This window comes from Nomascus leucogenys, chromosome 1a (genome assembly GCF_006542625.1).
Source record: "Nomascus leucogenys isolate Asia chromosome 1a, Asia_NLE_v1, whole genome shotgun sequence".
NCBI classification, from domain to species: domain Eukaryota; kingdom Metazoa; phylum Chordata; class Mammalia; order Primates; family Hylobatidae; genus Nomascus; species Nomascus leucogenys.
Genome location: NC_044381.1, coordinates 18,169,876 through 18,184,859, shown reverse-complemented (window position 1 = coordinate 18,184,859; position 14,984 = coordinate 18,169,876). Strand labels below are relative to the sequence as shown.

The following is a 14,984-nucleotide window of genomic DNA, read 5'->3' as shown; positions in this document are numbered from 1 at the left end:
TTGTGTATTATACACATAGCTTAAGATTCCTATGTACTTCTCCTTGATTACATTTCCTTTGTATTATTTTTCTAATATCTAAAATTCAAAGTTACATTTTGGCTGAATTACAAAGGTTTTAATATTCTCACTGCTGTTTAATTTGAAACAGTTTGTGAACTTACTTTTTATTTCTTCCTTAACCCTAAATCAGATAGAAGGGTTTACAATTTTTAAGTGGATAAATTTTGGCCACTTATTTTGTTAAATCACAGTTATATTACACCATATTCAAGGCAGATAGCTAAAACAATTTTTCTGTTTTTGAATTTGTTAAATTTTGTGGCTTAAGATGTAAGTAGTTTCTGTGAATGTTCCACATGGCTTTGAAAAGAAAGTAGCCTTATGTTTTCTCTACTTTAATTATTGATTTCTGAGTATAGTACATACTAAATATACTGCAGGACAGTAAATACACCTAAGGATTCATCAATTTCTTTTTTGAATTTCCATCAAATTTTGCTGAACATGTTTTCAGATACATAAACATTCATAATTTCTACATTTTCTTTACAAACTATCCATTCTTGTCATTCCTAATGTTTTTTGCCATTAATTTTGTCTTGGAATAATATTGCTATACCTTCTTTTTCTTAGCATTTATCTGATGTATATTTAGTTGTGTGCTGGTAAATCAGTTCTTTGGATGTTGGGGGAAGAGCACGACTTGTAACGTTTGTTGATTTTTTGGTACGGATATATTTTTTTTGTTTTTTAGAGATGGCGTCTTGCTCTGTCACCCGGGCTGAAATGCAGTGGTGTAATCATAGCTTACTATAGCCTTGAACTCCTAGGCTCAAGTGATCATCCTGTCTTGGCCTTGCAAAGTGTTGGGATTACAAGCACAAGCCCACCATGCCTGGCCAATTTCTGTGAAATAAATATACGCATCATGATTGATTTCAAGCAACCAACATGAATAAGGAGTTGGGAAGAGACACACAAAACTGGCTCTTGTTGTACAAGCTAGTCCCAGGATACCATATTTTTTAATTCTTTTAAAGCTTTTGGATAACTATATTTTAAGTGCATCTTTTTTTCTATCATAGTCTGTATTCTTTCCTCTTTGTTCAAAAGATACATTTCAGCTCTATTATTTATATTGTCGTTATTGGTATATTTGGATTTATACCGGTCATGTTATTCTATCCTCTTTTTCTCTCTCTAGAGTCAACTATTTCCTTCATGAATTTTTATTTTCTTCTTATTTTATTGTGGTAAGAATGCTTAGCATCAGACCTACTCTCTTAACAAAATTTTAAGTGTACATCATTGTTGACTATACGTACGATGTTGTACACAAATCTCTAGAGCTTATTCATCTTGCTTGAAACTTTATGCCTATTAATTAAAAATTCCCCATTTCTCAGTCTCCCCAATCCCTTCAAAACACCATTCCACTCTTTGACTCTATAAAATTTGACTATCGTAAACACTCAGAGAAGTGGAACCACGCAGCACTTGTCTTTCTGTAACTGGCTTTTTTTCACTGAGCATAATGCCGTCAAAGTTTATCCATGTTGTTGCATACTGCAGAATTTCCTTCTTTGTTTAAGGGTAGTAATCAATTGTTGTTTATACAACATTTTCTTTATTCATTCATCTCTTGATGGACATTTAGATTGTTTCTACATCTTGGCTGTTGTGACTAGTCCTGCAATGAACACAGGAGTCCTAACATCCATTCAGTATCATGATTTCACTTCTTTTGGATAAATACCCAGAAGTGGGATTGCTAAGTCCAATGGTGGTTCTCTTTTTAACATTTTGAGGAATCTCCACACTATTTTCCATAGGAGCTGCACCACTTTGCATTCCCATCAACAGTGTACAAAGGGTCCAATTACACCACATCCTCACTCACACTTATTATCTTTTTTTAAATAGCTGCCATCCTGACAAATGTGATGTGTTATCTCACTGTGGCATTGATTTGCATTTCCCTGATAAATGACATTGAGTTTGTTTCTGTTGGTCATTTGTATGTTTTAGGGAAGTCTGTATTAAAGTCGTTAACCTATTTTTTAACATACAACAAGCCTACAATAATCAAAAGAGTATGATACTGGCATAAAGATAGACATATAGACCAATAGAACAGAATAGAGAACCCAGTAATAAATCCACACATATAGTCGACAGGGTGATACATAATGGTGAAAGGACAGTCTCTCCAATAAATGGTGCTGGATAACTGGATATCCAAATGCAAAAAAATTGAAATCAGACTCCTCTCTTACACCACAGACAAAAATCAGCTCAAGATGGATCAAAGACTTAAGTATCAGACCTGAAAGCATAAAATTTCTAGAAGACGCTTGAGTCCAGGAGTCGGGAGTCCAGCCTGGGAAACAGAGTGAGACCCCATCTCTTAAAAAAAAACAAAAACTCCTACACGAAAACATTTCTAAAAATCTCTGTGACACTGGTCTGGGCAATGATTTTTTAGAAATGACATCAAAAGCAAAGACAACATAATCAAAAAATAAATAAGTAGGATTATATCAAACTAAAAGGCTTCTGTACAGCAAACAACAGTGAAAAGGCAGCTACAAAATGGAAGACAAATATTTGCAAATCACGTATCTGATAGAGGTTAATAGCCAAAATACAGGCTTACTTCAGACATATCATGGGTTCCATTTCAGACCACCACAATAAAGCAAATATCACAATAAAGTGAGTCATACAATGTTTTTGGTTTCCCAGTGAATGTAAAAGTTATGTTTATAAGCATTCAATAGCATTATGTCTAAGAAATGTACATATCTTAATTAAAAATACTTTATTATTAAAAATGCTAATGATCATCTGAGCCTTCAGCACATTGTAATAACTTTACTAGTGGAGAGTCTTGCCTCAAGGTTGATAACTGCTGACAAATTAGGGTGATGGTTGCTGAAGGCTGGGCTGGCTGTGGCAATTTCTTTAAGACAACAATGAAACTTGCCATATTAATTGATTCTTCCTTTCACGAAAGATTTCTCTAGAGCATGTGATGCCGTTCGGTAGCATTTTACCACAGCACAACTTCTTTCAAAACTGGAGTCAATCCTCTCAAACCCTGCCACTGCTTTATCAACTAAGTTTATGGAATATTCTAACACTTTTGTTGTCATTTCTACAGTGTTCACAGCATTTTCACCAGGAGTAGATTTCGTCTCAGGAAACCGCTTTCTCTGCTCGTCCCTAAGAGGCAACTCCTCATCCATTCAGATTTTATCATGAGATTGCAGCAATTCAGTCACATATTGGGCTCCATTTCTAATTTTAGTTCACTTGCTATTTCTACCACATCTGCAGTTTCTTCCTCCACTAACGTCTTGAACCCCTCAAAGTTATCCATGAAAGTTGGAATAAACTTCTCCGAACTCCTGCTAATGCTGCTATTTTGACCTCCTCCCATGAATCACTAATATTCTTAAATGGCATCTAGAATGGTGAATCCTTTCCAGAAGGTTTCCCATTTACTTTGGCCAGCTCCATCAGAGGAATCACTGTCTACAGAAGCTATGCCTTGTGAAATGTTTTTCTTAAATAATAAGACTTTAAAGTCTTCAACTTTAAAGTTGAAATTACTCCTTGAGTCATGAGCTGAAGAACGGATACTATATTAGCAGGCATGAAAACAGCATTAATCTCAACGTACATCTCCATCAAAGCTCTTGGGTGACTAGGTGCATTGTCAATGAGCAAGATTTTGAAAGGAATCTTTTTCTCTAAGCAGTAGGTCTCAACAGTGGGCCTAAAATATTCAGTAAACCATGCTGTAAATACATGTGTTGTCATTTAGGCTTTGTTGTTCCATTTATAGAGCACAGGCACAGTAGATTTAGCATAATTCTTAAGGGTCCTAGGATTTTCGGAATGTGAAATGAGCATCTCCTTCAACTTAAAGTCCCCAGCTGCATTAGCCCCTAACAAGAGACTCAGCCTGTTCTTTGAAGCTTTGAAGCCAGGCATTGACTTCTCCTTTCTAGCTTTCTCCTAGATGCCATCTTCTTCCAATAGAAGGCTGTTTTGTCTACATAGAAAATATGGAGTCATTTTCATCAGTGAACTTACCTAGATCTTTTGGATAACTTGCTGCAGCTTCTACATCAGCACTTGCTGCTTTACCTTGTATTCTTAGGTTATGTAGGTGGCTTCCTTCCTTAAACTTCAGGTAGCTTCAAGGTTTTCTCCTGCTTCCTCACCTCTTTCATCCTTTGAAGAACTGAAGACAGTCAGGGCCTTGCTCTGGATTAAGCTTTGGCTTAAGAAACTGTTGTGACTGGTTTAATCTTTTATCCAGACCACTAAAACTTTCTGTGTATCAGCAATAATGCTGTTTCACTTTCTTATCATTTGTGTATTCATGAAGTAGCATTTTTTATTTCCTTCAGTAGCTTTTCCTTTGCATTCATGACTTGGCTGTTTGGTGCAAAAGGCCTAGTTTCAGCCTGTCTCAGCTTTTGACATGCCTTCCTCACTAAGTTTTTCTAGATTCTGATTTCTAGCTTTTGATTCAAAGTGAAAGATATGTGATTCTTCCTTTCATTTGAACACTTAGAGGTCACTATAGAATTATTAGTTGGCCTAACTGCAATATTGTTGAGTCTCAGGAAATAGGAGGCTCAGGGAGAGGGAGTGAGATGGGGGAAAAGACAGTTGGGCCGAACAGTCAGAACACACGTAATATTTATCTATCAAGTTCACTGCCTAACTAATATGGATTCAGCTCATGGCACCTCAAAACAATTAAAATAATAACATCAAAGATTAATGATCACAGAACACCATAACAGATAGAATAATAATGAACAAGTTTGAAATATTGCAATAGTTACCAAAATGTGACAGAGAGACACAAAGTGAGCACACCTTGTTGGAAAGAAAAATAGAGCTGACAGATTTGCTTGAGGTAGAGCTGCCACAAATCTTCAATTTGTAAAAAACACAGTATCTGAGAAGTGCAATAGAGCAAACACAATAAAATTAGGTTTGCCTGTATTTAAGGAACAGCTACATCCTATCTTCTTTTTTTTTTTTTTTTTTTTTTGAGACGGAGTCTTGCTCTGCTGCCCAGGCTGGAGTGCAGTGGCGCAATCTTGGCTCACTGCAAGCTCCATCTCCCAGGTTCACGCCATTCTCCTGCCTCAGCCTCCCAAGTAGCTGGGACTACAGGCGCCCACCACCATGCCCAGCTAATTTTTTTGTAGTCTTAGTAGAGACGGGATTTCACCATGTTAGTCAGGATGGTCTTGATCTCCCGACCTCATGATCCACCTGCCTCGGCCTCCCAAAGTGCTGGGATTACAGATGTGAGCCACCGTTCCCAGCTCCTATCTTCTTTATTTACTATTTTTCTTATTGTTCCCTCCCTCCCTCCCTTCCTTCTTTCCCTGTTCATTCCCTCTCTCCCTTCTTTTTTATTTCCTGGCTTGTGTTAGATTGATGGAGCTTTCTTTATTTCTTTTATCCATCATATTCTCTACAAATTAAATATTTTTATTCTTATGGCCATCTTTAAATATTTCAAATATATATTTAATATATTTTGAATCAATATCTAGAGTTTCTCGTACTCCATATTGTTCCACCAAAGCAGAAAGGAAACTCAACTCTTCCAACCAACCCATTACCCCCATTTCTAATACTGTAATCATTAAGGTCAACAACGATTTAGATTTAACCAGCTTACAGGTTTTACTAGCTTCTTTGTTTTCCATTGTTTCATATGTTTGAAATTTGACAGGGCAAAGAGACCTCAAGAAGTGACCAGATAAACTACTCGAATATACGGAAGAAGACGACAAAGACCTTGAGAGAGAAGAGGGCCTGCACTGTTCAAAAAAGAGCAAGAAAGTCAGTCAGAAAGAAAGGCTAAAGTGGAATAGTGATGTAAAATGTAGTAGAAAGTGAAGTTACAGAAGTAACAATAAAATTAATCATGGAGTCCTTTATAGGCAGTCAAGGTTTTCCATTTTCTTGAGTAATAGGAGTCATGCCAGGAGACTAGAGCAAGGGAGTGATTGGATATTTTCCCTTTTTTTTTGAGGCAGAGTCTCACTCTGTCACCCAGGCTACAGTGCAGTGGTGGGATCTTGGCTCACTGCGACCTCCGCCTCCCAGGTTCAAGCAATTCTCCTGCCTCAGCCTCCAAAGTAGCAGGGATTACAGGCGCTTGCCACCATGCCTGGCTAATTTTTGTATTTTTAGTAGAGACAGGGTTTCACCATGTTGGCCAGGCTGGTCTTGAACTCCTGACTTCAAGTGATCCGCCCACCTCGGCCTCCCAAAGTGCTGGGATTACAGGCGTGAGCCACTGTGCCTGGCCATGTTTTCCATTTTAAAAGGATCATTCTGCCAACAGATGGAGAAAAGACTGCTTTGGATCAAGAGGTGAAAGGGCAGACTAATGCATAAGTACAAGCAAGAAGTGATAGTAACCATAGCAGTGGTGACAGGTAGCAGAATCCTGGGTCTATTTTCAAACAGGAGCAGACAAGATTTGAAGTATTAGAAATGCAATGTGAGAGAAAGGGAAGAGCCAAAGATGATTACAGATTTGGAGCCTAACCATCTGGATGACTAGTGAAAATATTTTTCTGAGATAGAGAAAAAAAGCTAGGAGAAGCAAAATAATTTTTTTTCAACTTTTTTGTACATGTTAAGTTTGAGGTGCCTATTAGACATCCAAGTGAAAATCACAACTAGGCAGGAAGATTTAAAAATCCATAGTTTCAAGGACAGGATGAGAACAGATATATATTAGGGAGTCATAGGTCAGAATATGGCATCTTAAATTACAGCGTTGGTAGAGACTGCCTAGAGAGTGAGTTTAGATAATGAAGAGGAAAGGTATAAAGACTGAACCCTAGGAAACTCCAACACTTATGTCTGTCAGGAAGAGAATGAGAACTAGCAAAGAAGTCAGAGAAGACCGGCTAGGTGTGATGAGGAAAACCAGTACAGTGTAGTACATCATAAGGGAGGCTTTAAAAAAGTGCTTCAAGGAGGAAGGAGTGATCAACGATATCAAATGCTCCCAAGGGTTCAAATAAGACAAGACTGAGAACTGATCACAGATTGGGCAATATGGAGGTTACTGGTGACTTTGAATAAACTACTTTGGAGGGGTAATAAGATTGAAAGCCTAATTGGAGAAGGTTCAAAACAGAATGGAAGATAAGTGGGTAGAGAATAGTTATCACTTTTGAGGTGTTTTGCTACATAAAAGAGGAGAAAAATGAGTCAGCAGTTAGAGGAGATACAGAGTCAAATGAAGGGTTTTTTTTTTTTTTGGTAAATGGTGTGTGTTTGCTAATGAAAGTGATCCAATATAGAGGGAATATTGGTGATACAAAGTGTAGGGTTGAAACTACGGGGCCAAAGTCCTTGGGAATATGAGGAGATAAAAATCCAGTGTGCAAAGTGAGGTATTAGCTTTAGACGGGCATGCAGATGGTTCATTCCCAGTAATACGAGGGAAGGGACACTATGTGGGTACAGATTTGGGAGGAATGTGAAAAATAAAGGTAATGAAAAAAGGAGGAAATTATCTCTGGGTTGCTTCTGTTTTCTCAGTGAAAGAAGCAGCTGAGATTGAGTGGCTGAGCAGAGGATTCTGGAGGCTTGAGAAGATAGCAGAATGACCAGGAAATGTGGAGCCTGAATGCACTGGGAACTATATAATAGGATTATCACATAGTGCTGAGAGCCCACCTGAAGTTCTTGGTTATCTGTTTAAATAAAGATGAATCAGCATGGTTACGTTTTTATTTAATCACATTCACTTTCTTGGGTTCAGGTGGGAAGTAGGCAGAGATTCAAAATAAAGTAGGTTTGAGTTTTTTCCACATGAATATGACAAAGGGACATATGAGGAAGTTGAGGATATATGCAAGAAAGTGACTATGATACAACATAGAATCCATGCTGCATGAGGAGGGAATTAAGGGCACAATGGGAAGGAGGGTGGTAGTAATTAGTGAAAAAGTGGTAAGGCCAGTGAATTTGAGTTATAATCAGGTCAAAAATTGTTGCACTATATGCACAAAAAGAAATAGCGGTCAAAGAATAAAATGCTGGAAATGGAGATTTTGGAATTCAGTTATTTGTAATGACAAGGCCAAGGGTAGTGTTTGTTAGTGGGAACATTTTTGGCATTTGGGAAAAATGACAATTTTTCACTGTATGAGATTTTTCTTCCCACTGCAGAAGTTTTAACCACCCTGGCTCCTGGGTATTGAATGCTAGTAGCATCTACCAGTCAGTGTAATACAAAGCACCCACATACATTTCCAAATGCTCCCTAAGGTAGGTGGTGATCCAAAGTTGAGAACCATAGATCAGGGGTATGATGATGGGAATAATCATTGGAAGTGAGGATGCTGAAGAATAGAAAGGGAATATCCAATAGGGGATTGAACGGCTTACATGGATATGAAGTCACCATAAGTCATAACAGAATTGTGTTGGAGAGAAAGATAATAATCCGGGTGCTAAGCTGTATGACTAGCATTCTAAAATGAGATACAAATAATTTGGGTGGGTGACTCTAATATGTTCCAATTGGCTTCTGAGATCTATTTGAATATTCATTCCTACATCTTACTCATCCCAACAGAATTTCTAAATAGGGATGAATAATACAGGAATTCCAAGATCAACCCTCATGTACCATGTAAGTGTCATTAAAGAGGTACCTAAACGAAGTATAAGCAATGCTCGGTGGCCTACATAATGAGTAGTGTTGTTACTACATGATATATTCCATATACCTTCAATTCCGATGCATTGATTATTAGAAAATACTATGTTGTTTGGTTGAAATATACTTCATAATGCATGAATGATCATCTTCCCTTCCAAAGTGTATCTTTCAGATATAGTAGAGCCTTCACTGTGCTAGGTTCACTGAAATGTTTTACCTTCCACCCATATATCAAAGCTAACTTTTCATTTTTATAAGATCACACTTGCCTTGTATTTGCATGTTGGGTCTCAGCATTACTTTCCTCTTTTTTAAAATAAACAAATCAGCCTGTTTTCAACACTGGGTGCTACTTCCATCTGGCTTTTATCTTTACTTCTCTCTTATCTGTTACAAAATTGCCTTCTATTACCAGTTCAAAATCTGCTCAGTTGCTCTCTGAGCAACTCTAAAGCCTCCCAAAGGGTTTTAAAAAACCCTTTAAATTATCATTTGCTAAAAACACTGTAAGTTTTAGAAAGTGTCACTCTACTCATATCAGTTGAATAAAGATCCATAGCTAACACTTATTATCAAGGCAAGTAAAAACACTGTATGGCACAAAGTAAGCATTCAATAAATGTTAACTGAATTTCCAAAAACTGATGTCAGCCTTCTTGCAATTCTTGGGATATCATGAGCTAGGAATTATCCCAAAATCTGAGGATATTGTCAAAATATGAATGGTTTTTAGATATACATATCAACTTAATTTACTTTACTTTTCAATTACTATAATTTATTGTAACCAGCCACCAATAATGTTTGTGGAAAATATAGTAAACGATACCACTTCTGTCTTATTAGATTTAGTTTTCCTCTCTTTATCATGAGTCTTTGTCTGTGATACACATAATTTTTAGTTTCATCGAATCATTATGGATTGCTTGGACTTTTTTCAGTAAGATTACATTGTGAGGAAGGCAAAAATTCGTGGCTGAAATACTCTGGAGTCACTATTGCCATCATGGTTAAAACACGAATTTGTAAAAAACAGGTTTTTAAACAGCTTTATTGAGATATAATTTACATAAAGTTTTCCAAATAAGGAAATGTATTTTTATTATGAAACTTTTCTCTAAACACAGCTGTCATTTCCTTTCTCAGTATAATGACAGGGTGAAAAGAGTTAATTCAAGTTGAATTGTATCATAGACCTGTTTATGAATCTTAATTAACAGTGCCAAGGTATTAACAATTGTATGTGTAAAATTAAAATTCTAATGCTCCACAAATGTATTCACTAAAGAAGCAAGAAATTTATATACCAAAAGCATTTTACTAAATCTTACCAAAGCAAGTACATATTGATAATGAAACCATTTATGCTTCCAGCTAAATATTGTTTTTTGGCTGGTATTTATTTCATAGCTAACAAAATCCACTGAAAGGATGGAGCTTGGCATATGACTCTCACATTCAGGCACATTAGAAGCCTGTATCAGGGCTGAGTCAAACTGAGCAAATACTTCTAGAAATTTCCCTTGTGTGTTTTATTCAGTTATTAGGAGAATTCAAAGCCTCAGCTCTGCCACATATATCCAGCCCAGATGCTCAAAGTACTTGATTTCACCCCAGGGCCAAATTCCATATTCAAGAGTAGATCTAGAACAGATGGCCACTCCACCTCTTCCATAATCTGGTTGCGCCCTATGAATAAATGAAAAGACTAAAGGGAACATAGATTCCACAACGGAGCCAGAACAAACATTATTACTATTAATACTACTAATAATATTTATTAAGTACTTTTGTGTACATGATACCCTAATAAGCTCTGCATAGAATGAGTCCTGGTGATCATAATGTTCCATGTAGGTACTATGTGCATTCCTTAACTATGCTCATTAAGGAATGCACATAGTTCTCACTGTTAACAGAGTTTTCCACTTGAGCAGTGACTATATGTCCAGTACCATTCTTGAAGCAGATATAAATCAATTCCTCAAGAATTTAATGAGCCCTGTTATGTAACAGTACCCTGAAGACAACAAATGACAACGTTCCTTTCCTCAAGTTGGCTTTAATCTACTTGAAACAGAAAGAAAAATACAAGTTTACAACTGTGTTAATGTACATATAATAAATGTTCAGGAGACGAGTCAGAGCCATACTACTACTGCTCTTACTACTGCTGATAATAATAGTTGATACTAAGATAGCAATTAGCCACTGTTCTGATCTTTAGCTATTGTAACTTATGTAAATTCTCACTTCGCTTATGTTCCATTATTAAACTCATTCTACAGATGAGGAAACTGAGGCACAAGGATTCAGTCACAATCCTGAAGTCAAAGGGCCAGTAAATGGCAGAGTTGAGCTCCATCCTCTTAACTACAGAGTTAAAGGACAGATTCATGACAGAGGAAGGCCCAGAGTTAAATGTGAAGGAGAGAACAAAGAGGGGAAGGCATTTTGGGTGAAAAGAAAACTTGAGCAAAGGCAGGAGTAAGCACAATATGGGTGAAAGAGTAGTGGGAAAGAAGATTAGACTTCAGCAGACTAACACCCAGCTATGGAAGGTCTTAAGTATTTAAAAAGGAGGAAGCATTGATCTAATGCACCTAATGTGGTAGTAGTTAGGGAGTCATTGATGATATGCTGCTTCAGATGGTGGGTCCTAAGCATTTCTGCCTAGACCTAGGGCCATATGTGCAAGGAAAAGAAAGATGATAATCATGCCTTTCTTAAGACCCAAATATCCAGTCTCTGCCATCCATATATGGTTTTGGCATTAATTTGCTGGTGGCCCTATATTTGAAAAATAGGTTATACAGCAGACATGGTACCAATAGCAACTATATGTTGGCACTAAGACACGGTTAAGAAAAACAAATGTCAAATTGCCATTGGAAGTCATGAGTTATAAATGGTCTTACTAAATGCCAAACTGATACGTATTGTTATTTGAATTTAATTCTTAAAAACAATGTAAGGAAGTGCTTCTAAAACTTTATTATGTATAATAATCACTTAGTTAACTTGTAAAATGCAGATTAGGCTCCACTCCAAACAGGATTTTGATTCAATAGATTTGGGGCCCAATATTGTGTATTATATTTAAATGCAATAGAAACAGGATTCTGATGCAGGTAATTTAAATACCAAACTGAAACAAAGTGTAAAAATTCTGAGAGAGTACCGAAGACAGTCTGTCAATATTTATCATCTTTCCCTACTATATAATCTTTGAAACATTATTCAAATTAAAAAGTCATGAAACCAAAACAATCCTGAATTCATCTATTAAGACATCTACTCAGTATCATTGTTGGTGAAAAATACGAAGGATTAACATTACCCTTGAACAATTAGAGTTTAGATACCCACTTCATCATTAAGTACTGTTTATATCACTGGATATAAAGAAAAAGTTTCTTAAAGATAATTTTTGCTAAACTACTTTGTATGGAGAAATATACCCATTACCTTATCATGGAAGTCATGAAACTTCAAGTATACGATAATCAGATATACAGTCATGAAATTAATTTTTCTATTTTGAAAACTTCTGATTCTCATTCATCCTTCTTTTTTAAAGTGCCACATTCAAAGAATATTTCAAGGAAAAACAATGATTAGCATTTTGAATAAATCTCATAATTATATATTTCATATTTTATATCTTAGCCAAAAGCTCCACAAACAAAATGCTAAGTTGAATATAAAAGAAAAACCAAGATTTATGAAGGTAATACTCATAATAAAATGGTTGTACATCACGAGTAAAATAATGACTCTATACATATAACTTTAATTTTAGTTTCAGGGATACATGTGCAGGTTGGTTCTGTAGATAAATTTTGTGTTGCAGGAGTTTGATGTACATATTATTTCATCACCCAGGTAATAAACATCGTACCCAATAGGTAGTTTTTCAGTTCTCATCCTCCTCCCACCCTCACCCTCAAGTAGGCCCCGATGTCTATTGTTCCCTTCTTTGTGTCCATGTGTACTCAAAGTTTAGGTTCCACTTATAAGTGAGAACATGTGGTGTTGGTTTTTTCTTCGTGTCACTTAGGATAATGGCCTCCAGCTCCATTCAAGTTGCTGCAAATGACTTGATCTCATCCTTTTCTATGGCTGTGTAGCATCCTATGGTGTATATGTACCACAATTTCTTAATCCAGTCTATTGTTGATGGGCATTTAGGTTGCTTCCATATCTTTGCTATTGTTAACAGTGCCGCAATGAACATACTGAACATATGCATGCATGTGTCTTTATCGTAGAAGGATTTATATTATTTTGGTTATGTACCCAATAATCGGATTGCTGGGTCAAATGGTAGTTCTGTTTTTCACTTTTTGAGAATTTCCAAACTGCTTTCCACAGTGGCTGAACTAATTTACATTCCCACCAGCAGTGTATAAGTCACAATATTTAATGAAAGTGTTCACTATAAGTTAAACAGTGAAACTATTCAACAAGCATTTACAAAAAGTAATGTTTTGAATCTGGAAAAGGTAAATTACATTTACTAAAATTAATACTTTGCAATCATTTAGGATCCTCAGAGGCAGGCATTATTGGCTTGACTTCACACCAGTTGAAATATTCATTAAAAGAGATAAAGGAGATAAAATGTTTTATCAATTCATTTTGTAGATATTTTTAAAATGAGAAAACTCCCAAGGTATCTATGATTTCCAAAGAAGCAAAGTAAGGAATTTCCTCTACGTGGAGTACTCTTAATAGTGGCATAAAATGTTATTAACTTCTATGTCTAGGGGAATGAAGGCTTTCTAGGGCTCTTCAGCTTTTAGATAATTTCTAGATGGTACACCTCTGCAGATACTTGAGTTTGTCTTCTCTTTGTTCTGTTTGTCATGTGCCATTCCTCTGTCTATTCCATGTCTTGATAGTTTGTGGCCTGGGCTTCAGATGTCTCTTAGCATCACTGAACACTGAGCAAGTTTCTGGTTGTTCCTGCTTGAACGATTTTCAAAAGGACAGTAGGGTGGGAACGGCTTAATTCTTTCAACTTAAAACCTGTCCAGATGACTTGACTACTACAATTTCATAACTAAATTGACATTAAGAAAGAAGTATTAATAAGATCGTAGAAGATTTTAAATTCAAACTATAAAAATAAATTCTTTATGGAGGAATTATTAGCAATATGATAAATAGGGTAGGAGAAGATGCTTTGTGTGTTAGGAAAGCAGAGAGAAACTTTATTCCCCAAATCATCTCAAGTAGGCTACTGCCCACTCGGCCTAAAGTAAAGTACAAGTTAGTAAACAACAAGTAATTCAAACCTTCACAAATTTGGTGAACTCTTCTACTTTTTCATTGGCTAACAGCAATGTCTTCTGTGCACCTTCTAGGACGTGTTCACTTTGCAATGCTAATCCTTGAAGCTGCTTAGATGCTGCTGTTTCAATTTCTGCCATTGCAGATTCAGTCTCACTTATTCTTGACACTAGGAGAGTAAGCTTGAGATCCTGCAAAAGATCAGCAGTCATAAAATAAAAGATATTTTATAAACAGATTTGGAAGAGTTAGTTATACATATCAAATAAGGAAAATATTTTACTATTCTCTCTATGTATTTATTATTTGGGTAAAATTTATGATTATTTTCATTAATTTTCAATAAAACATTCTAAGTACATATTCTCATATACTTATCAACTAAATTAGTTTATGATTTTTAAAGATTATAAATAATTAAAAGCATGGAAGCTATTTTAGCCCAAAAGATCCTCTACATAACATGGAAACATTTAGTTTGAAAGTTTAAGTGGGCCTACAAAATTTATATCTACTTGTATAAATACCAGTGTTCAATAATAGTTTTCATTTCTTAAAAACTATCAAGACAAACACAACCTGTTTTCTCTAATACAGAAATATCTTTAATGTTAAACAAATGTTTAGTGTTTCAGGTAGAGATACAAATCCTCTTTGCACTTATCTGAAGTGTTTAAGTAGCTTGTGTTTCTGGGAAGGAAAAAAACCAACAATGTTAAAAATGAAAGAAACACCATTATATTCCATCTCTAAGCTAAAATGCCCTTTTTAAAAGCATACCTTTTTTTCTAACTCCTCTTTAGATTTCTGATACAGCTGTTCATACTGTGACTTTTCTTTTACAGCAACATTAAGTCTTTGCTTTAGTGAATCAATTGATACCTTCTTGTTGGAACATTCTTCAGTTAATGTCTTTACCTACATTAAAAGCATAAAGGTAATTATTATTGTT

General features: G+C 35.9%; 1 protein-coding gene across 4 annotated transcripts in view; it reads right to left on the bottom strand.

Annotated features, from left to right (window-relative positions):
• The window catches only part of CNTLN (centlein), a 369,700-nt gene that overhangs the window by 23,641 nt on the left and 331,075 nt on the right, over positions 1 to 14,984 (bottom strand). For all 4 annotated transcript variants that reach the window (XM_030817536.1, XM_030817587.1, XM_030817638.1 and 1 more), the window contains 2 exons: positions 14,813 to 14,950; positions 14,038 to 14,223 (listed from right to left, as the gene is read on the bottom strand). In XM_030817536.1, coding sequence (XP_030673396.1) covers positions 14,038 to 14,223; positions 14,813 to 14,950 — 324 coding nt within the window. The remainder of the gene's footprint in view (positions 1 to 14,037; positions 14,224 to 14,812; positions 14,951 to 14,984) is intronic.